This window comes from Triturus cristatus, chromosome 5_1 (assembly GCF_964204655.1).
Source record: "Triturus cristatus chromosome 5_1, aTriCri1.1, whole genome shotgun sequence".
In the NCBI taxonomy this organism is placed as follows: Eukaryota; Metazoa; Chordata; class Amphibia; order Caudata; family Salamandridae; genus Triturus; species Triturus cristatus.
This window is the reverse complement of record NC_140587.1, coordinates 538,131,385-538,158,683: the sequence shown is the minus strand read 5'-3', so window position 1 is coordinate 538,158,683 and position 27,299 is coordinate 538,131,385. Positions and strand designations below refer to the sequence as shown.

General features: G+C 42.0%; 1 protein-coding gene across 6 annotated transcripts in view; it reads left to right on the top strand.

The window, feature by feature from the left end:
* The window catches only part of HNF4G (hepatocyte nuclear factor 4 gamma), a 514,515-nt gene extending 499,650 nt beyond the window's left edge, over positions 1–14,865 (top strand). For 3 of the 6 annotated variants that reach the window (XM_085605410.1, XM_085605412.1, XM_085605409.1), the window contains 2 exons: positions 3,341–3,463; positions 12,678–14,865. In XM_085605410.1, the coding sequence (XP_085461536.1) occupies positions 3,341–3,463; positions 12,678–12,799 (245 nt within the window). In that variant the 3' untranslated portion in view covers positions 12,800–14,865. The remainder of the gene's footprint in view (positions 1–3,340; positions 3,464–12,677) is intronic. The other 3 variants (XM_085605413.1, XM_085605414.1, XM_085605411.1) reach the window with 1 other exon arrangement.
* The last annotated feature ends 12,434 nt before the right edge of the window (positions 14,866–27,299 follow it).

The window sequence follows — 27,299 nt, the reverse complement described above, 5'->3', positions numbered from 1 at the left end:
CGTAATCCATAGTTTACTATCCCCCACCCTGCCCCTCCCCCTCCCCATGTCACCACCCATGCAGTTACTCCTACTACCGACCGCGACTGTGCATAGGTGTGAAGTGGAGTCAGAAACTGCCGTCAAACCCAGTGGAGGCCTTCAGCAAAGCGCTGCTGCTGGATGAGGAGAAAGTGTCCAGAGGAATCCAAACATGGAGTCTTGAAGAGGTGTCCCTGAAAGTAGAGGGGACAGTGTCTATGGCACTCAGGGGTGACCAGGAGACTTGGAAGATGGACGCCCTCCGAAGTCGGGTGCTTCAGGAAAGATGACAGTGACCTTGACTCTGCAGCTGCGAGGACCAGGCGATGCTGAGGATGACCAGGACCCAGATACGGGTTGTCCCACAAAGGATGCCGAGTGCTGAGGGGTCGCGTCTGGTGGGAGCACAAACAAGCCTTGGCAAATGCAACCCACGCAGGGCGTCTAGAAGGTGCACGGTTGAGACCAGTAAGGACCAGGAGACCCACCACAAGCAGGGGAGTCAGGGCAGGCCAGAATAATAAGGGGAGCCCAAGGAAAACAAAGGTGGCCCCCATATGGACCCACAGGCCAAAGGCACAGGAGTCGCAAGGACCTCTAGCAGCTCACCAAAAGATGCAGGCCACGATGCACATGATGCGGTGTGGCCGAAGATACTGGTTACTGGAGGTGCTCCAGATTGAGGCTACTTGGAACCCGAAGATCTTTTTGCAAAGATGTCATCAAGGGGACGGGGTACCCTTGGGTTCAGTTATTGCAACCCCCACAAAGACTACTGGCCTCAAACTTGATAAGAGGGTAGAGCTGGCCTCGGTAGCTGAGGAAAATAACCACCGGTGTTGCAGAGCCCATGTAGTCTGGAGGAGCTCAGGTTCTGCAGACCGGTCGTCTTCATTGTGGTGCCTGCAAATGCAGGAGTGTGACTCCTACACTCCAAGGGAGGTTACTTTGGTTGTCCTTGATGCTTCACAGGCCTTGGAAGGTTCCTGTATGATACACAGGCACATACGATGCAGCAGACTGGAAGGGAGACAAACGAAGTCCAGAAAAGTCCAGAGTGCCCCAAAGATAGAAGTGCAGTGGTTTCAGTTCTAAATCTTATCCCACTACGAATCTAGGGACCTACACCCAGGTAGCCCCTTCAGTACCCTAGGGAAAGGATTGCGAAGATTCATGGGACCCTCCCAGGGGAATGTCTGGACAGGGGGGGGAGGTCACTCCCATGTCCTTTTTCCAGTTTCACGCCAGAGCGGGAGCCAACGTCTCCCAGGACTGGTTTTAACTGGACTATGCACTGGGATACCAAATGTGCCCCTCATGCAGGCTTTCAGGTGCTGGCAAGTGCATCCACCCAGCCCTAATACACTAAATCCTGTCTGGGAGGTGGTCACACCTCCCTGTGACAGGACGCCTATTGTTCTGCCTTCCCGTGCTCGAGCTTGGCTCAGCAGCAGGAGAGCAGAAATGTGTCTCATGCAGAGGCACCCTCTCACTTAGAACCAATCAACCTGTCTTCAGGATTGTAAATAGGGGTGGGCGGAATTTGCGGAATTAACCTTCGCAAATTATCGCGAGAATGTTTAAAATTATCGCAAACAAGCAGAAATATCGCGAAGATGCGGAAGTTTTTTTCCGGCATGTTCGCGAGATTTTCTGCATGGTTGCGGGTCGCCAACTTACCCATGTGGTTGCTTGCGGGCGCGGCCATCTTGTTTTGAGTTGTTCTCGCGGTGCATGATCGCGAGAAGAAAGACGTGATCGCGCGACGCATGACGTCACTGCGGGCGCGAACTGTCGCGAGACAGCGCAAATGGCTAAAAACAATACAACATCTCATGGAGAACGCGACCGGATCAAGAAAACTTGTCGGCGAACGCAGGGATTCAGGTAAGGCGATCGCGCGCGCGCAAGAATGTATCATTTTACAGCGCGAGCAAGAAACAAATTATCGCCAAGCTGCGGAAACCGGAATTTTTGACATTTTCGCGCTCTCCGCGGAACGCAAAAATGTCAAATTATCGCAATTTCCGCGAACGGAACGAAATTTTTGCCCAGGCCTAATTGTAAAGTCCTGCTATAGGGGTGACTTATAGGTTTTATGAGCAGTGACCCTTAGATATAGTAAACTTATATCTTTAGTAAGTGGTGCATGCACCAACTTACACAGGCTGCAATTGCAGGGTTGTAGTTCCATTTTGAATTGTCTCTTAGGGGTGGCATAATACATGCTTCAGCCCATGGGAAAACTCTGGTGTACATATGCCCTGGGTACATGGATATCATATACTAGGGACTGACAAGGGTGCCCCAGTATCCAACATGGGATGTACCTAAGTACTTACCATAACAATTTAGGGAGAAAGCAGATAGACTGGGTACCTGATTAGCAGGATCCAAGTCAGACTAATCAAGAAGACATCTTAGTACCAGGCAAAAAGTGGGGGTAGCCATGCAGAAGGATCCTACCTTCCTACAATAAACCAGACGAGAGCTATGCACCGATTCAGGAGTGAAATTGGCACAGGGTGATGTGCCCCTGAGATATGGTACTCCGGACAGAATAGCATGGAAATAGAAGGCAGTGGGTACAAACCCTGATTCCGTACCCCCGTCTTTAACCTATATCCACTGTAGATTTTTGGGGTCCATCCAATCGCTGGCCTGGAAACAGACTTACTCTGTCCACTGACAATAAAACATTGACATGCATCACCAGAATGGAATTCTATTTCCAGCCCCTAAGAGAGTACCAACATACTCGTGCGAGTGAGGACATTCACCTGTTTTTGAAGAGTCGCTTTAAGAAGTGCTCACAGTAGTTCTGCCATACCAGATAAAAATGCCCATTTGTAAGTGAAATTTTAAATGCAAAATCTAACCATTCCTGATGTAGAGCATCACGGTTGGGGTTTCACAGAAGTGCTTATTTCACATACTTTAGTTAAATTTAACTTCCTACAATGCTTAGTGAATTGGGCTGGTAGAGACAGGGTCTAATTTTTTGAAAATATTGTTCGTTCTAATAGTCATCTTCTCGTTGCACTGTTAATGCTTAGGACGCTTTGCAACTGATTCATAAGGATAGCACCTTCAGTTTAATCTCAGTTTGGGGGGCAGTGTTTGAAAAGTTACCTGTGGGATTATTTTCAGAGGTTCTTCTGTCTAACAAATAATGAATAGCGCACAAACGTCTTTATTATCATTATGTTTAATAGAAGTTGTGCCTTAAACGCAAGGGCGGTAGTTGTCAATCAAAGCCTGCCCTAAAGTGGTGAATATTTTGAATAAAGAATATTAAATCAATGTTCTCTTGTTACAGGTACATCCAGTGACGTGGGTCATCTCCCCCATTCTATACATCCTCATTTAGCGCAGGATCCTTTAACGGGACAAACGCTGCTTATTAGCTCTATGTCGGCACCCCTGCGCACAGAACATGTGTGTAAGTAATTTAAAATACTTCACATCTTTTTTTTTTTTTTTTATTTTATTTTACATTTTTTACAGTGGTGGAAAAAGGTTTTGGCGATTTAAACTTCATAAACGAAAATACAGAAATATATACAATGAATAAAAAAAGTAAACAACAGAAGAAGAGCAACACAAATGCATGACAGTTGATTATAAAAAACAACTTATTAATTTGCTAACCAATCTTGAAATGGGGCCCAGTTTTTAGCAGCAATTAAACGTCTTCTCCTTCCCTGAAACTTACGTACAGCAGTTTCTAATTTAAACCAAGCCAGCATCCTGGCCTGCCAATGAAAGAAAACAGGGGGTTGAGGATTTATCCAAATAGAGGTAATACAGAGTCTAAACATTGCCATTGCAATGAACAAAAAGGAGTGAAGATATCTTGATCTAGCAGTGTCCATGGCATATTGATAACCTATAATCACCATTTCAGCAGAGATTTTGATTGGAGATTGAGTTATCTGTGTGAGGAATGTTTCGATTTGCTTAATAAAGAGTGATAGTTCAGGGCAGTCAAAAAACATGTGAAGAGAATCCGCAGATGGGAATTTACATCTTGGACATAACGAACTTATAGCCCCAGAGGCGATCCCCCATCTTGATATTTTAGCTGGGGTATAATAAAGATTAAACATAGCCATATAGCTTTGAGTACGGAGAGTACCCGAAACAAAAACAGTCTTGGCTAGCATGAGTGGTACCTTTAAATCTATAGTAGGTACCCCAAATTTAACTGCCCATTTGTTATTAAAATTCGAGAGATCGTCTGATAGTTGGGATAGCAGAGTTTGATACAATATGCCAATTTTGGCTTGTTTTTTAACCAGTTCAAATATCAAAATCTTGTCAAACAATGCTGAGTTTTCTAATAATTTTTTCCCAAAAAAGCTTCTAACTTGTAGATATTTGAAAAATTGGTTAGGATGCAATTCAAATTTATGTTGTAAAAAAGAGAAAGAAGCTAACATGCCAGAATCAGCTAGATCACCTATGTCGGTGAGGCCTTGCAAAGCCCAGACAGCAGTTATTGAGTCTTGAAATATCACCGGAGGAAGTCCGGACGCATTCAATGGAGTATAAAAGTTGATTTTATAGTTAGAAAATAATCGACGAATTTTTTGCCAGATCGTGAACAAGGCCCAGGCTACCTTAAACCTCGTTTTTTTAAAATAGCTTGGTTCTAAGATACGTGTTAGTATCCCTTGCGTAGCATTACCTAATGATATTGAATAGATTGAAGGAGCCAAAAATGGCTGTAACACCACCTTCTTACCAAATAGAGGAAAGGCAAAGTGTTGAATCATCGCCGCCCAATAATAGTAGGTAAGATTTGGAACTGACCAGCCCCCGCGTTCTTGCGGGAGATAGGTCCATTTGGCAGCTCGTCGTGGCTTACGATATGCCCATAAGAACCTCTGACAGATTCTTTGTGCCTTTATTAAAGTAAGGTTGGAAACTAATAACGGGATAGATCGGAATAAATACAAAAATTTTGGAAGCACCAGCATTTTAAGAACGTTACAGCGCCCAAATAGGGAGAGATGGAGGTGGTTGAGCCGTTCTAGTTTATTATGAAGCTGGTCGACGATAGGAGAAAAATTTAAATCTGAGATTTGTCCTACATCCGCCGATATCTCAATGCCTAAATATGTCGCTTGTAAAACAGTAGAAACAGTTGTTGTTGGCATAGCTGATGATTGCAAGATTTGAGTTTTTGAAATATTTAATTTGTATCCAGAGATTGAGCCAAATTGAGCTGCTAAAATCTCCAACACAGGAAAAGATGCAGTGATATTATTTGTTAGCACTACTATATCGTCAGCATATGCCAGTGTTTTATACTCAGTGCCATGAACGATAATCGGAGAGATATTTTGTGCTTGTTCTATAAGGGATAGAAAAGGATCAATATATAACGCAAAGAGGAGAGGGGAACAAGGACACCCTTGTCTGGTGCCACGAGTAATAGGAAAATAACTCGATTCCTCTCCTGAGATGCGAATTTTAGCGATTGGGGAGATATATAATGTTTGCAAGGCAAGAATGAATTCAGGCGGTATCCCTTTCCAACGAAGAACAGCCCAGAGATAGCCCCAGGAGACCCTGTCGAAAAAATACTTCACATCTTGTGTGAAAATGGTCTGCCTCAGTTTCTGAAAATGGGCAGTGTTTTTGTGTTTCATCACTTTTATACTATGGAAAAATTGTACTGAAGTTTGTTCAGTTACGCAAACACTTACAATCAAGAAGTGTTTTCCTGCTTTGCCTAAAAATACCAAAGCACACATTAGGCACACTCTATCAGGCCATCCTGTATACTTTGATGTGTATTACTTTGCTTTAATAGCCCCTACTTTCCTTTCATCTCTGATTAATACTTGTTCAGGTTGAATCTATTCGCTAAATTATATTCCAGTCCTTTGCTTTAGTAGCTCATACACTCAGGTCCCACTGCATCATGGTAATTGTAGTTGCTATTATAAATAATTTCCTAATATTTTACTTCAATGGGACTCTTAACTGTTATTTTAATTATTCAAGTGGTAAAACATTTACTTACGTTTTGCTTTAGTAGCTCATACACTCAGGTCCCACTGCATCATGGTAATTGTAGTTGCTATTATAATTAATTTCCTAATATTTTGCTTCAATGGGACCCTTAACTGTTATTTTAATTATTCAAGTGGTAAAACATTTACTTACATTTTGCTTCAGAGCAATGTCTGATGTGTATTTCCCTCTATATGGAGCTCTTCAGAAGAGTGCAGCAGTGGCAGTTTAAAAGCAGTTAAATATTCACAGCAAATCAACTGGAATTTGTCTTGACTTTGCCCAGTGACCTGTGGAATCTATTGGGGAGTTTGTTCTACACTCTGCTACTAAATGCGAGAAATCTCTTTCAAGGCTTTCATACCAATGATATTGTCTGAGCTTTTATGCTCCTAAATGACCAATATTTTACAATACTTGAGAGTCTAGAACATTAAAGGAATCGAAAGCATAGACAAATACTAGGCGTTGAAAAATTCTTAGCATGAATTTCAAAGTGGGAGATTTTTGTACAGTAAGTGGCATGTGTACTACAAAACCTAAACCAGGGGAAAATGGTGTTATTAGCTGAAAAAACAATTTCTACTTGGCTCATACAAAAGAATTAATATTTTTTGTTGTAAAAGGGCGACTCCAAGGGACACTTTATGGATGACCTATGGTTTGCCCAAAATTTGCATCTACTGGGATGCCCTTGACAGTGGCTCAACCAAAGACAGCCTAGTAGCCACGTGATTAGAATGAGGTATATAATCTCCATAACTGTTTAAATCATAGATGGCTCCAACTTGAAATTCAGGAGCTCCTTCCACCAGGAAGGGTGGTAGAGGTGGAGGGGTCTGGGGTGGGCCTGACATGAGAGTTAACCCTTTTCTCCATCAAAGCTTTGATTATTAAAAATGTTTATCAAGTAGGTGATCAAACATTACATCTCCTTGGGGCACCAGAGAGCTTAAATGTAATATTGCTGGCAGAGAGCCTGGATGGAAGCCTTGGAGACAGAAAAAGGCACTATAATGGCTGAATGAGTTTCATTATTATATGCAAACTTTCCTAAGGATAGATTATTATACAGTAGCCCTATGCTGCCTTGCTGTAACAGCGCAAATGCTGCTCAAGAGCCTGGTTTGTCCGATTAGTAAATCCAGTAGATTGTGGATGATAGCCAGTAGAATATGATATTTGGATTCTGGGACGCGTACGTAAGCTTTTCCAAGATTTCGAAATATATTGAGATCCTTTGTCAGAAATAATGGTGCATGGTGATCCATGAAGACGAAAGAGCTTTGCAATTACTGCAGCTTAAGGAATCTTCTTAAATGGAGAAAAATTTGCCATCTTGGAAAGGCATCAATCACAACCATAATTAAAGAGTAAACCAGAGAAGGAGGAAAAGCCACGATAAAATCTGTTGAGATTACACATCATCAAGGAGTAGGCACGGCTTCCAACATCTACGAAGTTTCTGGTATGCTGTATCCTACATGGATACTAACACTCCAGCATTAGGGTAATTTTGTTTATTCCTCTATAATAATGCAAGGACTTAGCTTATTGATCTTTTTTAAAACAAAAAATAGGGGTGCTCTAACACGATATTTACAACAAGTTATTAGACCATTCTGTAGGTTGTCCTGTAGATATTGCTTCAAATCTTAATTTTTTTCTCTGTCAAATAATAAATCTGACCATAGGGAATTACTGCATTAGGTTTGGTTAGAATGGCACAATCCAATTTTAAAAGAGCTGGTAAGAAACATTCTGTTGGTTTGTCAAAGACTTTAGCAAAACAATGACTTTCTGCTACCACTGTCTCCAGAATGGTTACAGAGGTGATCTGGAACTTCTTCAAACCATTATATCCAGGGAACCACTAACTTCTGCAAGAATAGCTATTATGATAGAAAAATGAAGAAGACTATTACAAGGTGCAAGTTTGCCAGTTTATGCAAGGGTTTGTCTCTCTGACCAGGGAATCTGATGCATTACCCAAGCCAAAACTGGCCCAGTAAAGATAGAAGACCAAATAGCCCACTTTGGTTTAATCTGAAGAGACCTGGCTAGGTCTGAAGAAAAAAGTGTGCCGTAGGAGCACCCAGAAATTAATTCAGCTTGACTGGTTCCCCTGAGAAATGTAAGGACCCTTGATGAATGTGATGAATGTCACCTTCTCTGCCTGCCAAGGACTATCTAATAACTACATTTTCAGCTTGCCACTCCTGCAGTTCCTGATTTTTTTGCTGAATTAGGGTGGCTAAGTTGACATTTTGTGATACTGAATATATTGATATCAAAACCTTTCAAGTGCTGGTCATGAATTTCTCTCCGAAAGCTTAGGATTTGCTTCTCCAAGGTAAGGGTAACTCTACTCTCTAGTCACCTTGATCCCTTCACAAGACACGTGCAAGGACCAGAGGCCCCAGAGAGGGTATGCTTTCTTGAGGAGGAAACACCAGTGGCCTAAAAATCTCCTAGATGCTAACAGACTTCAGGGTGATTCTCTCCAGAAGAACAGAACTGAAGAAGACAGAAATTTCCTAGGCAAAGAGTTGGAACAGAAGTAATACATTAGATGAAACTGCATTGTGATGCATGGATGCTCTTTGTATGAACTTCTTATATACCTTCAAACAGGAAATTACATACAGGAAAAGGAAAAGATAAGTACCATGATGGATTGGGAGGTACCTCCTCCAGGTGTGGAAAAAACAACTATCTTGGAATGGGCTAATCTCAGGAAGTGTATATGAAGAAAAACCTCTAGTAATCTTCCAGAATGTTCCAATGTTTGTCATTAACAATGGATGTAGACCCAATATCCACCTAAATCTAGGTTCTCAGGGCATGCTGGCTGGCAAGGGAATCACTAGACTAAAGAGTTAAGGAAGCCCAAGAATGACTCAGTTGAGATATTGGACAACAAAGCATGAGATCAGTTGCAAGGAGGGATATTACAGTGAAGTGCAGTTAGGAGAAGTGGAGTGTAGGCACTGAGCATGTGGCTGAATTATGTTTCTTATACTAGAGATTTCAGAAGGGGCAAATGGATTCAAATCAATAGCAAACTTTTTGAAGATTTTGTGGAAGTCTGAGGAGTCAAAGGAGAAAGTTGGTTGTGCATTTATGGAGAGCAAGTTCTTCTCAGGTAATATCATTATTTTTCTGTGGCAGAAAAGATAGAGATGAGGTTAACTCTCAGATGGCATTTCTATTGTTTAAAAGATGTTTTTGGGGAAGTGACATCTTTCACATACATAGGTGGATGCACCATTTAATCTTGAGTACGTGGGTGGCTGATGTAAACAAATACTATGAATGGGTTCTGAGGGGACCACATTTGAAAGTTGATAAATAGAGATAAATAGAGAATCATATCATTGAAATTATAAAAGCAGGTGCTACCTAGGAGTGACATCAAATCATTGTGTATTTGGTTCAGACACTTTGGAATTTTGAATGTTTGGAGCAATTTTATGCCTGAAATGGGTGTTTTAGTGGTAGGAGAGGGTGCTATTTGAAATGAGATAGACATGTGAAATACTCAGTGGTCAGTAGGAATTGGTTAGTGATTGGGGTAATGAGTCAGTGAGTTGAAACCCAGGGTCAGATCTAGTGATTAATTTATAGTGAATGGACAGAAAGAAGTTTACTGTAGAGAGTTGTCTTTTGGCAATTTGTTCATATCAATGTTAAAATTGCTATGGACCATGACAGACAAAGACCAACATTATTTTCTCTTTGTCTGTGGTTTCAAAGAATGTTTCTACGCCAACTGGAGTAGAACAGATAAAATAATGTTTTAAAGAGATGAATACTCCGAGAATAATGTAGTTAAAAGTGTGTGGAAATGAGTCAAGGCCAAAGGCGGAGAAAAGGTGATAGTTCTATTAATGAGGACCTCACCTCTTCCTCCTGTGCATGTGATCCTAGCTGAGCGAAAGAAGCTTGAGTGTTTGATGAGAGAGAATATAATACTGCGGAGGAGATGGTGAAATGAGAGCTATAGTAGGCAGTTATGTATATTTTTTAACAGAAGGAGGGTAGGAGCATCGCAGCACTCAACTTTCCCCAATGCATCATGGTAAATGCAGTGCATGATAGCACTTACTTCAGTATTAGTATTTAAATTTTACCTATGTTGGTACAGCCAGTGCTGTATAACTCTAGATGTGTGTTTCTAGATTCATTGCTTCATCAGCAGAAAGCTACAAGTCATTTTGGGAGTGCTGGAATTGCTGCCCAAAGTCTTCTCAGGTCTCTGCACCACTCAGTAGTCGCAGGTGCATCAACACAAGCTTGTCAGCTCAGTAGCTCAAGAGAGCCTTTTCAAACAGATAGTGAAATAAAAGTTATAGTAGGCAGTGTATATTTTTGGATATAAAACTTTGGTCTCAGGCTTTCTATTTTCTTCTTTTACTATGGGACATTATCTCTTCTGTTGGAATTTATTGTCTACTTTTGCCATACACAAATCATTTAATTTCCTAGCTTCACATCTAGTCTTCAATATAATGTTGCTAACTACTTCACAGCTGTCAGTCAATAGATGGGCTACTGCTCCCTTATGTCTAACTCATCTAGGATTGAAATAATTTCTTGCCAACTAAGTACTTGCATGCCTTACTTATGGGTGGGCTGAACTCGAGGAGTTTCACTCTCGAAATTCTGCAGAGTTAAATGCCAATCTGTGAGATCCACAGAGTTCCGTGAACGGGTGGAAATCAGCACATCGTACAACTCATGCTGATGTTTTACGCCAGGAACATGTTCTGCGCTGCCAAACCAGTGGAAATTGTACCATGTGGTGCCTCTGAGGATGCTGCTTCTTTGTTTGCACTCGAGAAGGTTTTCTACTCGAGTGGCGGCTTTCTCATAGCGAACGGTCGCGACTGCCCACATCAAGAAAATCTTGCTCAGTGCCCTTCTGGAACCCGAAAACATCACTAGAGGACGTGCATTCTTGCTTGTGCTTGCCAACTTACTGTTCAGGAGCTGCGCATGAGAAAAAGTTCTGCTACGTGGTGGTTGGAGGAGTTTGGCTAGAGCTCCATGTTACAAGAATAACACAGAGTGGCTAAAGCTCTGCAAACTCAGGCGGCAGACCAGAATTTATTGTCCACCCCTACTTCCTAGCCCCATTTTATTTATATACACACCAGTGCAATGTTTGATTCAGAAACCTTAATCTCATTGTTAATGCATGCAGGGTTTCTTTTAATTTGGATCTCATCATTGGAATCAGCTCTCAGCTTATCTATAGTCTTTCTCCTGCGTTCCCACTTTCAAAATAGCACTTAAAATATTTCTCTTAAATTAGAGAAACAATGTAACTAATCTTGATTCTCTCCCATCACCCCTCCAAATGTAAAACTCCAGAAAAGTAAACATGTGAATATGTAAATATTTTAAATATCTATAGCTTTCCCTCAAGCATAATATGCTCATAATAATACCACCACATGTGTAAATGTTCTTTTGTATCATATTCTTTCTATTAGGGAAAGCATTTCTTATCAAAATGCAACCGGTGTTCTCAATAAACAATACAAGTGTATCACAGAATCAAGAAGAGAGGACATTCGTCTCTAGAAAGGTTGTTGTGTGTTGGCTATTGAAGCATTTGAGTGAAATGAGATTACAGGGGGCATTTGGGCACTTGCTGAGGAATATGTAGGTGGGTTGTGTGGTGGTCAGTCCACATTTGCAGAGTGTCAAGTATAAAGTAAATAATCGCCAGAAACCAGTAAAGAAAATGAGAAGAATACTTGTAGAAAAACTCATTGCAAATTACCAAGAATGGTTTCCTGGTGGGGTACTTCTCCTTGCACACAGGAATGACCCATGTGTTTCCAGCCCGAAACTATTGGGGCTGCAAACTCTGGACCAGATAATTCTGGCCCTAGAGACAGTGATCAATCTTGCTATCTGGCCAGTGGGGGCTGCTGGCAGATGCTATGCTTGGCCCACACTCACCCACTTAGTGCAGCATTGGAAGAGCACAAAAATCTTCCCCCAGGTGGAAATAAACCTACTCTGCACTCCCGCTGTCTTTCACTCGTCACCATATGCTTAAGGGAAAATGCCGTCCACCTATTGACCACCTGCTCGGAGCAGGTGATGTGTGCGGATTTGGGCCTGTGATATCTGAAAAGGGGGAAACTTGGTATTGGACCTATTATAGATGTGTTCACATGTTATTCCCCATTCCACAGGAAAATACCTCATTATGTCCAGATAAGGGAGCAGGGACCCCAATCCGAACCCGATATTTCACCTTTTGGTATATCGCAGGAAGTCAAAATGAGGTCCATAGTGTCTGGTGCTGCATGAGACAATGCATTTCAGATCTGACAGGGAATGTTGATGACTTTAATACAGGGAGCTATGTAGGGTAGAGCTGTGTTGTAGTTTGACATAGAGTAAGGATATCCTCAGTATTTATATTGTTAAAAAGACTACACCAGCATGATGTCCACAATATAGGAATGACGTTAAATTTGCTATAGACAATATCCTATTGGACAGGCAGCGTTTTTAAATTGAAAGTCATTTCCATTCAAACTTGAGGTATATTGCTTTAGTGGTCTGACATGTTGTTCAAAAAGCACCTTTATTTTTTTCTGTTTTTTTAGCGGCCCCCGAGACTCCACTACCATCTCCACCTCATGGCTCAGGACAAGAACTATACAAAATGTCCACAAACCACACTTCTGTTATTACACAGCAACCTATTCCGAAGCACAAGTCCTTATGATGTCGTAAAATATTAAACTATTGGGCCTGAGGACTTTTTGCAGGTACAACAGAAAAGGAAAAATCATCCAAGACCCGACAAAGCTGCCCCCTCATGTGACCAACTTGCCAGTGAGTGCTTTGCTGTGGAAAAGGCGCCAGGGAGATTTACGTTCATCGAACACAAACAGTTTTTCTCTAAATTATTTTCGGTGCAGTCAAAAGGGTCCTGCTTGCAATGCCATTAACTCGTGATTGTTACTGGAATGTGTAGCTTTCGTTTTTGAAGTGAAATGTTTTTCTGTGAGAGTTTTTCCATTATCAGGAACAAAGTGTTTGTGTTCTGCACAGATGGTAATGTGACATCCACCAGTCATATAGAATGGCTTAAACATTTTAAACGTGCCCATAAGAGGGTGAAGTTTTTTGCCACAAAGTTGGAATGATTGCATTGCTCAATGGTGCCCACTTTGGCGTAGTAAAGCAAATGCACGAAACGATTTGTAAACACATTTCTGCTGTTCTGAATTCTTCCATTCAAAGGTTTTTAGGGGGCTTTACCTTTTATAAAGCAAATTGCCCTCAGCAGTTAAATGACCACACATGATGCACAATTCAATAATTAATTTTGTAATGTTTTTGGAACATTCAAGGATTTGCTTGAAAATGTTAGGTTTATTTTTGTGCCAATACAAAGTAAGGCACTGTTGTGTTTTTTATGGAGCACCTATAGCTATCAGAATTGTTTACAATGTTTTAGGAGAAGGCATGCTGTGACTAAGGCACTCATTGATATTCGTCAAGTAATGCAAGCTATATAACACTAAAAAAGCGAAAATTATGTTATCTGTGATCAATTAAGCTGTGCTTCCACACTGCATGCCACAGCATTCAGAACATGTTAAAATATCCAATTAATCATACCTACCCAGAAACTGCACTGCAATGTTCCTGTCACAGTTTGACTATTTGCTAAAGATATTTTCTTTTTCTGCCTCCTCGTCTGAAGCATCTGAAAATCCACCACTTTCAAGAGGATATATGATTAGAATAACTTTAACAATTCTGTTTGTTATTTTTCCATTTCCCTTCTCTTGTTCCTCTGGGTTTTCTGAGTCTTCTATCACATGTCCCAGCGCTTTACAAAACCCCAAATGAATACAAATAATAAATGAATACCATCCTTTCCCCTTAATAATATCGGCAGGTGGCAAACATATATTTACACCGACAAATAAAAATTAGATGTTCATATTGCCAAATCTTGGAATATTGGTTAGCTTCTTCTTTACCAACATTGACAACACATGTAATCTCAGTTGAAAGGTTTTAAAAATGGTGCCATGAATGCATGCACAGATGTTGACTGTGCCTGAAGAGTGTAATCACATATTATATTATGTACTTTAAGGAGTTTACTTCAGGAGCTGTAGTCGTGTGTCATGAAAAGCCCTCTTCTATGAAGAAACTTTACACTGAGCAATTCTATCAAAGAGATGCTGTTCCTATTTTCCACACACTATACACTTGAAACAGTCACACATCTTCTCTATCTTATATTTTAGGCTGTGTGGTATCATGCTCCATAGAAGAATAGATCTTTTTTATAAAATGAAACCTCTTTTTAAATAATAAATATAACTTGTACTCGTTAATTCTTTTTTAATTTTGAAAATATTTTTTGTTGAATACTCAGTGTATTGATGCCTTGCTTAAGAATTAGTTTCAATTTCTGCTGTTTAGAAAGAGAATGATTCTATAGCTGGCCTCCTTTTGTAAGTCTACCAATATGTGGTGGGTAAAGATATATAGTTTTAAGTACTTTTAAGGTACTGACAGGTTTCTGATGCTGACATGTTTTAATATAACAAATGTAATAATTTATTGAAATAATTGTAATTATTTTTAAAAGTTTAAATATGGAAAGTGAAAATATTTTTATAAACATAATCAAAAAGAATTGAAAATGATGAACACTGCCAAATATTACATCGAATGAGGAATGTACACTTTTACACTTCTTTTTTTTACATTGTGGTGATCTATTATGTTATGTCTACGGAATAAAATATTTGCAGGAAATAGAAACGCCTTGTAAGAGTCCTTTTATGGTCTAAGTATGCAAATTTAAGATGTGTGTGTGTACATAATATTACACAGGCCTAATCAAAATTAAGAGAAACTGTGATTGCCTTAGCATATGCATTCATGGAGCGCAGTCTATAATGACTGTTCTCAGTGCATACATGTGTAATGTAACATATTGTGTATTGTATAGCTGTGGCAGTCGGATAGATTCTAGTGAGATAATTACTAATGGTGCCTATAAACATATGTTCCATACTGCTCCTGTGAAGGCGTCCAGGCAGCCATACGCAAACCAGAGTCTTGTGCTGTCAAAAATGCCAGAAGTAGTTTTTTTTCAGGCACTGCTCTTTGTCTTTGTGCTCTGGCACACTGAGTTGATTTTGGTTGAGACCAGATTTCTCCCTCTGGGTGGACTCAGCTTCTGACTCATTACCCTGAGCTGGGTGGCAAGAATGTCAGCAGAAACCTTCCAGCACTTGATGAAAATTACTCCCTAGTGTTAAATGTTATTGCAATTCACAGTGCCTAACCTCAGCCACCAAGGCTAAGCAAGCTCTAAGCGAGTGATGGCCACAGGCTGACCACAGGCTGAGCACAGTGCCTAACCTCAGCCACCAAGGCTAAGCAAGCTCTAAGCAAGTGATGGCCACAGGCTGAGCACAGGCTGACCACAGTGCCTAACCTCAGCCACCAAGGCTTTAAGCAAGCTCTAAGCAAGTGATGGCCACAGGCTGACCATCACTTGCTTAGAGCTCCGCCTCAGTAAGTTATGACTCACCAAGTGCCCCTTCTGTGAAACCAATTGATGTTGGGTGCAGCAAACTCTTGAAAAGCAGCAGAAAACATAATTGACTCGAGATTTAGAACATGTTCTGTGTTTGGCTCCTATGTGGCTACCATGCACAACAAGCTTTGTCTTATAATGAGTTCTCTGCTTGAAAAGCTGAAAGAAAGATATTGATATAAAGTTCATAGAACCACCATCCTTGCTGCAGTCCAACTTAGAGGTCCCTTCCAATGCCACAACGATCACCTACCCACATCAAGTGGCCTATCTCCTTCGGTGTTATGTTCTGTGATGTTAGTACCATACAGTCTTGAAATGTGTCATCAGTTTTGCCTCTCACAAATCCTATAAGCTCTTTGGCTTAAATAGGTTGAAACGTCAGCAATTCCATCTCATGTGTGTTAGTGATTCTGGTTTACGAAGGAAAGCTATATGAATGACATAAATAATTCTAGTAGTGGAAACCTCAATCAAAAACACAGGTTGAGTCAACTCATATGACCTAGCAACGACAAGTGTGGAGGATACATGGTAACCCAATGTGACAATAGGAACTACTATTTCTATGCAAAAAGGAGACTAACCTTTACTGATGTGCTGGAGATGGAACTATGAAAAGAATAAATAGTTCAGATTATCCAGGGTGATAATGACGAGAGACCTAATTACAAATGAAGGAGAGTCACCCTTCAGTTGATGAAGTCTTCCTGCAGGAAGTGGAAGAAAATAACAGAAGGTCAAACGGAGAATCAAGGTAAACAATTTCTAGAACATTTAGGGCACAGTAAGAAAGAACATTCAAGTTGCGGCCAGGCCCATAGCTTTAACTTCTCAGCAGGACAGAGGAGCAACCAAAATATTGCCAAGGTCAGGCCAAGACTTAACAAAAACTAAAGCACTAAAGAGAGACAGGACTGCAGTGGACTGAGTCAAGATTAAAAGAAACAAAACAAGAGAAGAGGAACAGACTACACAATCCAGAGTTGTGGAGCATGGAGATATCAGAAGATTGCCTTATAAAAATGCTTGTGCTATGTCTACTTTCATGTCCACTTGCATGATGTCTGTTTGTACTGTCTGTTTCAGTGATATCAAGATAATTCATTGCTACAGCACAATATAGTGCAGGGGCATCTAATAACACATTTTAGCACTTGCAATAATGTTTAAAAGTACTTAGAGAAGATCGCAATCCGTGAGACTGTGCACCTGTGCTCAATGGCACCATTTGCCCCAAGCTCTTTTTAACCTTCTGTCAAAGTACAGCAGACAGCTGTATCGCACACACGACAGATACATAGCATAGCAATACCTGAAAACATCTTGGGAAGTTGGCAAGGGGAACAAAAAGCACTTCGGAGAGATGGTGAGGTGATGAGATTATGCTGTTGATGTCAGTAAAGGGCAGAGAGTGCTGACAATACCTTTCCCTCAAATGTGCCTCAGTTGGAAAGATGTGCAAGGACGGAGCAGCAATGAGTGGTAAATGGGACCAGGAAAATAATAAAATGTAACTTATAAACCCACAAGTACAGCTTTCAAATACCAGGTTGTCATTTTAGAAGTCATCAGTGTTACCATCAATGATGTCATTTAATAAGTCATGAGTGATCTAATATGTGAGGTCAGAAGCAGCCTAAGTTATAGTTAGCTCAGTAAACTATAACTGGTGAATTTCAGAGTGTTTTGTTTTTTAAACATTAGCCTTTACTTTATTTCAACACCCTATCTATAATGTCACTTTAACCTTTGGTTTTATTCAGTGAATTTACATGCATATTGAGCATGACTGTTAAAATCTTTTCTATGTTTCATTATACCTCAAGGCTGCAGTTGTCTTAGTTCCTCAGGGGACCGGTTTTGATTCTCAGACTTTCTCATGGATCATACCCTCTTTAAATGGCAAAACATTAGCCCACACACATATTAAATCAATAAATCAATCAACTCAGATTTGTAAAGCATGGCTATTCACCCGCCAGGGCATCCAGGCAAAGGGTTTGCTGGGTTCAGTCTAAAAACCATTTCTTGAGTCCTCCAAGTTTGTTGGTGCAGTCCCGGTGTGTCATCTTCCAGCCACTGGGTGTCTTTCAGTGGCGATGTCAAGAGTGGAGGAAGTGTTGAGCCAAGTCTTAGTGATGAAGATCAAATCAGGGGTCAGGGTGGTGATGGTGTCCTAGATTTCAGTGGTGTGTTTGCAGAGTGATCAGGCGTTCAGTAGGAGGCACAGGAGTAGTGTTTGCGGTCGACAAGGTGGGTGTGGTTTGGTTTTCCATGGAGCGGGAGGTCCTGAGTTTCAGGTGAAGAAACAGTAGTGGCAGGTGAAAGGTCTTATCAATGACCAAGGAGATGTGATGCAACAGTTGTTGTTGCAGAGTCTGGATTCCTGGTCTCGGAGTTCTGCAGCGGTGTATCAGTGGATGGCAGGAAGACAAGACTGGGCTTGTCTTTGGTGCACCTGCTGTGCTCGTCCACTGCACGACCCTGCTGTGGCCTCCATTAAGTAGGTCCTGCAAGGAGGGCTGGGCACTGTCTGACCAGAAGCTGGAGAAGTGAAATAACATGGCAGGAAGCAAGCGGCACGGTGGGCTTGCTCGCTGCACAACAAAAGAAAATACAGTAATCAAAACAACTCAGATACAAATCAACTTCAACTTGAAAATGACAAAAGAAACAGAAAAACAATACAATATTATGGGCTGGACAGGAATAGACGGCTACGCTGACACAGGTGCTAAGAGTAATAGGAACAGAGGCTATACTGAGCAGAACACGCTCCGAAAAACAGTGTAGAATAGAAGGAAAGTTTGCAGAAGGGGTGGGAGCACAAGCGGGGGAGAGTGAAGCAAGCAATAGCGGCACACAGACCACGGTCGGGAGACTTGCTTGACTGCGGTGAGGGGAGCTGGTGCAAGGACCTTCACTTGTTAAAGAGGTAACATACACATTCCTTTACCTCATATGCACCGGTAAACTGCTAAGGGTGAAGTTGATAATCCTCCGCCTCACCAGTAGGTGAAAATTGAGTGCACCTTTAAACGTCGGTACCCAAAAGGGATAGGTAAGATAGAAACATACCACTGGCTTTGCACCCATTCTGAACTGCAATGGATCCTGCAGTCACTACTGTTGGACTGAAGAACAGCCATGAACTGTTAAACTCCACGGTTCATTTTGAAAATAGTGTGCACTGCAATGGTCTGCATTGCAACAGATCTTTAACTGTGTGCACCAAGTGCTGACTGGAACAGTGTATCTTATTACACTGAAAGCACTGTTCCCAGTGCAGACGCAAACCTGCATACCTGCATCTGCACTGTAAATAATGTATCAGTGAAAGGTGTACTGCTCTTAACCTTTCACTATGAGGTCTGCAAATTGGCCTGCAATTTAAAGGGAGGCAGAGATCCCCCTGCAGATAGGTGCAGTGAGTTGCTGCACCCTCTGTCAGGGGGATGCCTGATCGGACCCTCTTTCACTCTGTCCATGGGGTTTCCTCAGGAGGCATTCTGATTGTGTGTCCATTTATGTGGCACACAGTAAGTGGGACACCTGATGATCTGTTTGTCTCTGGCCTCACATTTGTAATACAGTACAGGCACAAAGGCAAATAGTTTCCTTATCTGCATGGGGCCACATCCCCAGGCCCTTTATAGTCACACTGGCGCGTATCCTGTGCTGGAGCGATCCATATTATAGAAAGGCAGTACAAGTATGTACAGCATCTTCCATAATGCCAATTTCCCCGAAGGCACATGAACTGGATGCAAAGGCCTGTTGTACTCCTGAAGCAGATACTGTAGCACTGCCCAAGGGAGTTTTGGGAAGAAGGATGATGTAGTAGAACTGTATGGTAGAGCAATTGAAGCATGAAGACATAGGGAAACTCTGGAACATCAGACAAAGTGTGAAAAATTGGGTTGTTGGTTGAGTTGGGTATTCACCCCACTCAAGTAACATTCACAATCCCTGTCAGGGTGAACCACAAAAGTCACTAAATTAACCTGTGCTTAATCCTCTGGTAACTTGGAACAAAAACATGTAGGCGTAAAGTACAGGCAATGTGTAAAGTATTTATGCAGTACACAAACATTAATAAAGTGAAAATACTATACAAGAAAAATCCCACACCAACTTAGAAAATAAGAGAAAATTGACACCAAAACAACAAAATCCAATCAGTAAAACTGGACTTATGAGTTTTTAAAGTTTAGGGAAAAACTAGCACCTAAAAGATCAAAGAGCCAACTGCAGACATCTAGTCTCGCAAGACCAGGTCAAAGTAAAAAAACATATATGGCCAACCGCAAATGAGCGTGAGTCGGATAAAAGAAGTTGATTGGGCCTGGTCAGCGTTTACATTTGGACTTAGAAGGAATTTTGTTAAAACATGTCTGAGAAGTTAGAAGTTCAGCAGGGCAAGACTGTGGGCTTTATCAGAGAAGGAGACTTCTTCATCAGGGAGCTGCAGGACAATTTGTGGTGAATATTTTCACTTTTGGGATTAGTCTCTTTTTTGGCAGCTTAAAACTTCCAGCTGAATGAGGCTGGAGGCTATAGCTGAAAGATAGCTTCTCAGGGCCAGATACCCCATCTGTGAAGGACTGCTGACGAGGATTTGTTGCTGCTGAGAAGAACGAACTGGAAACTGCTGCGAAGTCAGGCTAACCAGCGATGCACCTTGGGTGGATAAACAAGTAGGTTGGCCCCGGTCTCCTCTCTGTTCTCAGAGCAGTTTTTAGCCAACAATATTTTTAGGGCCAGGTTGTGGATTTTGGCTATCTGGGGACTTTTAGCACCACCTCCAAGGGCCCAGGACTGGGGAGGTGCCATTTGGCTTTTGCCTTTTCTGTCCCTGAGGCTCTGATCAGAAGGCCAACCATCTAGCCATTGGAGTGACTCTGGTAGCCCTGGGCTGAAGAAGTGGAAGAGGGCTTAAGCAGCAGGGCAGGTCTCTGAGGGTTCAAGGCAGCCTTCAGATAGCAAAGCAGTTCCTCCAGGTGCAACAAAGCAATCCTCTGAAGTACACAGCAGGCCACAGTAGCAGGCAGTTCTCTCAGAGTCCTTCCACAGGTCCAGAATGTGAACTGTAAAGTGGCCTGACGGTCTTATTTTTATACCTCTTGCCTTCCTTGAAGTAGGAGAAGTTTCTAGAGAATTCCCTTTGAAGTGCTTGAAGTTTCCTGCCTCCCCTGCCTTGGCTCCGGCTTGGCTGCCTAAACAATGAAGTAGTGTGAAGTCCTTTGTGTGAAGACAGTGCACAGCCTATTTATTTGCAGGTTGGGCTGTGCCCAGCTCCACCCCTCACCCTGCCAATGATGACCCATCCAAGCACACCTAATTCTTCTATTGTGTGGCTGTCTATGAGGAATGAACAAGGTTATGCTGCTAATTACATCCAGTCATGTGACCCAAGAACAGGTTGCAGCACAAAATAGCTAGGGCAGGAAAATGCCATTGTTCTAAAAGTGGCATTTTCAAAATTTTATTTCAAAATCCCACTTTTCCATTAAATTACAATTTTTTAGACACCAAACGTGAATTTCCTATCTGCTTCTGATAAAAGGATAGCACTTATTGAATGTAATAGGCAGCCCAATGTTGTCCTATGGGAGAGGAAGGCCCCACAGTAACAAAAAACAAATTTAGGAGTTTTTCACTTTCAGGAGGTGTAAAACTTACAAGTAATTGCCCATACTTTTAATTACAATACACCCTGACCTATGGATTGCCTACAGCCTACCTTAGAGGTGACATATGTAATAAAATGGTAAGTTTAAAGCTAGGCAAGGATGTTATTTTGTCAAGTCATATTAGCAGTTTAAAGCTGCCAGCAGCCTGAAATGCAGGCCTGAGACATGTTTCAAGGGTCCACTTAATTAGTGGCACAATGAGTGCCTCAGGCACACTAATAGCAATTTACATGCCCTGCAATATGGGTATATGGTATACCACTTTACTAGTGACTTACAAGTAAATTAAATATGCCAATAAGGTGTAAGCCATTTCTGTCATGTTTTAGGGAATAAGCACAAGTTCTTTACCACTGGTTAGCAGTGGTAAAATGCAGAGTCTGAAAGACAGCAAAAGAAATTCCGAAAAATAGGAGGGTGAAGGCACAACATTTGGGGGACACGTCAAACATAAGGAGAGCACACCAAAGGAATCTGAGAACATAAGAAAGGTTCAGAGTGGTGGGAGACCAAGCAAGAACTTGGGCTCTTGCAAGGATCTCAGCAACTCACGAGTTGCCAGGCAAGGATGTGCAATGCTAGCTTTTTGTATAGTACAGCTGCTTTCTTTGACCTGGAAGTGGAAATTGTCATGACAGGGCAAACACTTGGGACCATGTACATGCATTTGGATGGCCATTTGTCAATGCCCTCTTTGGATAGTAAGAACACCTTCCTATACCTGCTATGTCACAGACACCTAACATACACTGGGCATAATACCCATCAATCTCCTCTGGTCCATGGACATGATGACAATATCTCGACTTGCACCACAAGGATCACCCTAAAACAAAAATTCCTCTTGCTCTGATGTCTGTGGTCTTCACTACCTGTTGAGACCCTGTGGTGTCATGTCCCCTTTGGCATGGTAAGTCATTACTGAAAGATATCTTTCATAATATATCCAGGGACTGCTCTGGGCCGTGCCTGTTTATTTTCTTCCACTTTACTTTTGCTTTTTTTACCTGCCTTAAATTTAGTACATTCCTTTTCACAGGGAAAGAGATAATAGACCAAGCCATGATCTATCTAGGTAAAAAATGTGATTGCCTATATATTGGGGAGTAAGGCCATTACCTATCGAAATTCAGTTTGACATGTGACCCTTCTAATTCATGAGTATAATAGTCCATTGTGTTTACCCCACTACCTCCAACTGATTCAAGAGTGAGGCTGCACCCATATTTTCCATTTAATCAAACCGTCCATTACTAACTATCATTACAAGAATAAGTACCCGTTTACCAGGATAGATTGTTTAAAACTCAGTAGGGAGTTAACATGAAAGCTTCTTCGACATCTGTCTCCACCCCAGAGGTTTATAACTACTATTAGAACATTGGAATGTTGGCAGCTCCATTGAAAACCATGGAGTGCTCTGGGCTTATAATGGCTGGTATAAGCCCGGAGCTCCAACATTCCAATGTTTCTTTGTTCACAGCTCTGGCTGTGAACAAAGGCTTCAGGGAGCCTAAGGGGATTTCAATCCCCTCACGCTCCCTGAAGGCTTTGTTTTATTTGTTAGAACATTCTGCCCTCTAGTGGCAGAATGTTCTAATAGCCTTATAGCCCTTCGTAGCAGGGCTATACCGGCTTTTAAAGTCCCTCTGCTTTGTTAAAGTCCCTCGCCTTCGGCTTGGGCCTTTAACGCTGAGGCTACGGCGGGCTATAAGGCTATAATGATGGCACAAGAGGTCTGTGTAAACAGGAAATTTACAAACCAACGATGGGTATTGACACAAATATATTTTTTTTCTTTTTTTAACCTTGTCCCTCATTCCTTACCCCTACTAGAGTCACTATAATAATGGAACAATTTTCTTGCAAGACGTACTAATGGTTAAAAAGTGAATGTACTTTAAGCCAAGGGTTGGTTATATCATTGCATTGAACAACTGCTGATCTGACATTCACTTGACAATTATTAACTCTTTTGTGGCATAAGGCACATAAGTAAGAGCGCTAGTATTTCCAGTTGCCTTAGCCACTGAAGACATTCCTTTAGTTACAGAGGGGTGGAGGTTTACTTCTTAGTAGAGGTAAATAGAAAATAAACCATCTGCCTTCAGCATTAACCAAACTGGATTCTTTTTTAGATTGACCCATTGGTTTCCATATCCAGTGCATTATATTAACTCTTAAATCATGATCATCTACTTTCGCAAACGTTTCTGGAAGAAGAGTGACTAAGTGCCAGATTTAGGGCCTCATTTATGAAAAGTTTTGCATGCTGGGGAAAACCAGCGATCTAACACTTTTAATAGCGCTTTCCTTGCGAGACCATGGATGCGCCATATTTACTGTAGGGCACTCCTTGTCGTAAGGATTTAGGGATACGTCAGTATTCCTGATGTATTTATAGGTGCAACATTGGCACATTGCTGGGGTGTGTCTGAAAACAGATGCAACTCCAGCAATGTGTCCTTTCACATGGTGCAAGCCCCATGTGACAGGGCCTGCGTCACTCCTTACGCCTGCTTTAAGCAGTAGCGTCCTAGAAGTGGCGTACTGAAATCTCATAGATTTCACTGCACCACTTCTATGAGGCTTTTTTTGTGGGGGAAAGCCCACCATGCATACATTATACCTGACACAGGAATAAAGTAGCGCAGGGATTACAAAGTGACGTATATGCCTAGATGCTTCACTTTGTAAATAGGGCGCAATGTGGTGCATATTTTGAGCCACTTCAACGTTGCAAAAAGTGACACATCAGTGGCGTAAAGGGCCGATGCAGACTGGCTGTCAAAAACCCTCTGTTCAACCATCTACCACCATGGAGATCCGTCCATCGTTTTTGAAACTATGGCAGTGTGACGGATGAAAGTCTGTAATATGTCTGTCACATTTTCCTTACTCCATCCCTATACCTAACACACAGCAGAGGGTTGACGGAAAGTCAATACTCCATTTTATTTAGAGTACAATTTCCATTAACGTAAGCATGGTGGTTCATTCTACACATCTGTGCTGGAGAAAAAAGAGCATAAATAGAAAAATCCTGCCCAAAATCCCAACACAATTGTTAAACCTGTCATCCTTAGGCTGGTCTTCCCCCAAACGTTTTGCCATTTCGCTCACTTTATGCTGATCTGTTTTTGCTAGCCTTAGGACTCTGGGGACTTTACCACTGCTAATCAGTGCTAAATTGCATGTGCTCACTCCCCTAAAACATGGTAAATTTGGGGTATCCACAATTGGCATATTTAATTTACTTTCAAGTACCTAGTAAAGTCCACTGTATCTGACCAGGGCCTGTAGATTTAATGCTACTAATGGGCCTGCAGCACTGATTGTGCCACCTATTTAAGTAGCCTTTTAAACATGTCTCAGACCTGCCACTGCAGAGCCTGTATATGCAGTTTTATTGCCCTGTCGACTTGACATTCAACACCTCTTGCCAAGCCTTAAACCTACCTTTTATTGCACATAAGTCTCCCCTAAGGTAGGCCCTATGTCGCCCATAGGGCAGGGTGCTGTGTAAGTAAAAGGTGGGGCATATATGTTGTAGTTTTTCATGTCCTGATAGTGAAAGCCCAAATTCGTTTTTTACTATTATGAGGCCTACCCCTATCATAGGTTAACATTGGGGATTCCTTAATATATTTGTGAAGAATAATTCCTAATTGAGAAGCAGTGGAAATGTCATATTTGGTACCTATGAACTTGTACTACTAAATCCCCTTTAATGGCAAAGTCTGATTTATGACTACAACTTTAAAAATGCCACTTTTAGAATGTCAGCATTTTTCTGCTTTTAAGCCCTGTGTGCCTGCTGCCTGTTTCCAATATACATCTGTGTTGGGTAACAGCTGGGCTTTGTGCATTCCCTCTAGACAGTCACACACAAAGGGATCTGATGGGCCATTGACATCCTGATGGGCCGTCCTGATGGGTCATCCTGGGACAGATCGGAGGGAGGAGCTGACACTTCCACCTGAATTGGCTGTACTTGTCCCCACACAAATGCTGCATACTACCCCCCCGTAGTGTGTATGGAGCCATGGCAGGAAAGGGAAAACCTCTGTGCACTTCAAAGCCCCTCTTTGAAGTCACCCCCACTTCAAAGGCACTACTGGGTATAAGGGCTGGACTTCTGACCCTACCAACTCAATACACTTCTTGACCTGTGGATACTCTGCCAGGGTGAAAGACTGATGTGCTGCTGAAGGACTGCCACTCTGCTGGACTGCTGCTCTGGAAGAACTGCTTTTCTGTTGTGCTGACCTGCCTGCTGATCTCTGCCTGGGTGAGAAGGATTGGACTACACCATTTTAACCCATAGTGACTCCAAGGGGTTGTCTGCTTGCCTCCTGTTCTGAACTCTTAGGGACATCAAAGACTTCACTCCAGTTTACCAACCAGCACCTGCCATCTGTGAGTCTTACCCTGCCAAGTGGTGCCAATGCAGTCCTGGTCCCTTGGAAGTGGGGTTTTCTGTGCTGCAGCACCAAAACCCACGGTTCGCCGAGTTTGCACTGGTCAGAACCGACACATTTGCTTTGACGCCGGTGAATTGCTGTTTTGAGGACATCACAGCACCGGCAGTGCAGCACAACGATGACCCATTACCTGCCTCACAAGGGGTTCGACGGTGAGAAATTCCCCAACTGAGTTACTCAGAACAGGCACATAGTCTACAACCCTAAAGCTTGAAGCTGAGGCACTAAACTTAACTTAATGCATACAAAAGCATAGGTAACAGCATTTTACCTCCTCTTCCTCTCTGGCCACATGCTTCACACAGCCTACTCATATAAAATACTCACCTTAGACAGTTTTACTACACCTTGAATCAGTGAGTTCCTGCAAATTTTGTAAAAGTGTACATGGTTAGCCAATCATTTATTTCTACGACACTTACCTACATGTTTATATTTAGTATTACAGTGTCAGTATTCTAGTATAAACCTAAACAGAAGTGGTTTGATTAAATAACAAAACTATTATGAGTATACTCTTGATCCCTGTTTACTCAGTTACCTCACAATCTGAATTTATATGATTCAACGATGTACCTCAAGTAGATATTACCAGAACTCACTCTACTATTAAGGGTCTCATTTGGATGTCAGTCGTAGAGCCTCCGACTGCTGGTCGGAGGCTTTCCGACTGACATCCATGGTTTGAACTCCGACCGCCTTATTACAAAGAGGGCGTCCAGAGTTTAAACGGGCCAGTCAATCCGACTGATTTCCGATGGGCTCAAGAAGCCCATCGATTAGTCGGAAACCGATCACAACTCCTAACGGATGGGATTATGATGTTGGTTTCCGACAGGCTTTCCATGTTGGGCTTTCCGGCATGAAAAGCCTGTCAGAAAGCAACTTTGGGGGCCCCCAGCATGCCCCCCTCCTTCTGTTGCCTCAGTTTGTTGGTTGGGGGGCACCTATGGTGCCCCCATGTAAATCCCTGCACCATGTGGCAGGCACCGCTAGGTGCCTGACAAACGGTGCAGGGATTTACAATAACTCCTATTTGTCTACGGGAGGTTGTGTTGCGGCTGGTTTCCAACCAGGTGCGGTCGCATCGTAATTGCGGTTCCAAAACTGCAGAGATGTCGATCCGAGGCAACTCCAACCGACATCATAATCAGCCCATCATTTTTTTCAATATTGCCCATAATACCAAGGGCAGTACAAATATGCACATACCAGAAATTCTACTTGTATAAGCAAATTAGGTGTATACTTTCTTAATGTATGGCATGCACTTTGTTAATCCTGATACCTGAATGCATACCTACATTTTATCACCCAAATAATAATGTGAAATGTAGTCACATACTATACCACTGAGCATGCCACACACACCAGTCCCTCACAATACTACTTGCAGTTCCTGTAACACACATGGGAAATGGAATTAACTACATTTCCCACAATGCAACACAAAGGAAATCACTGTACCTG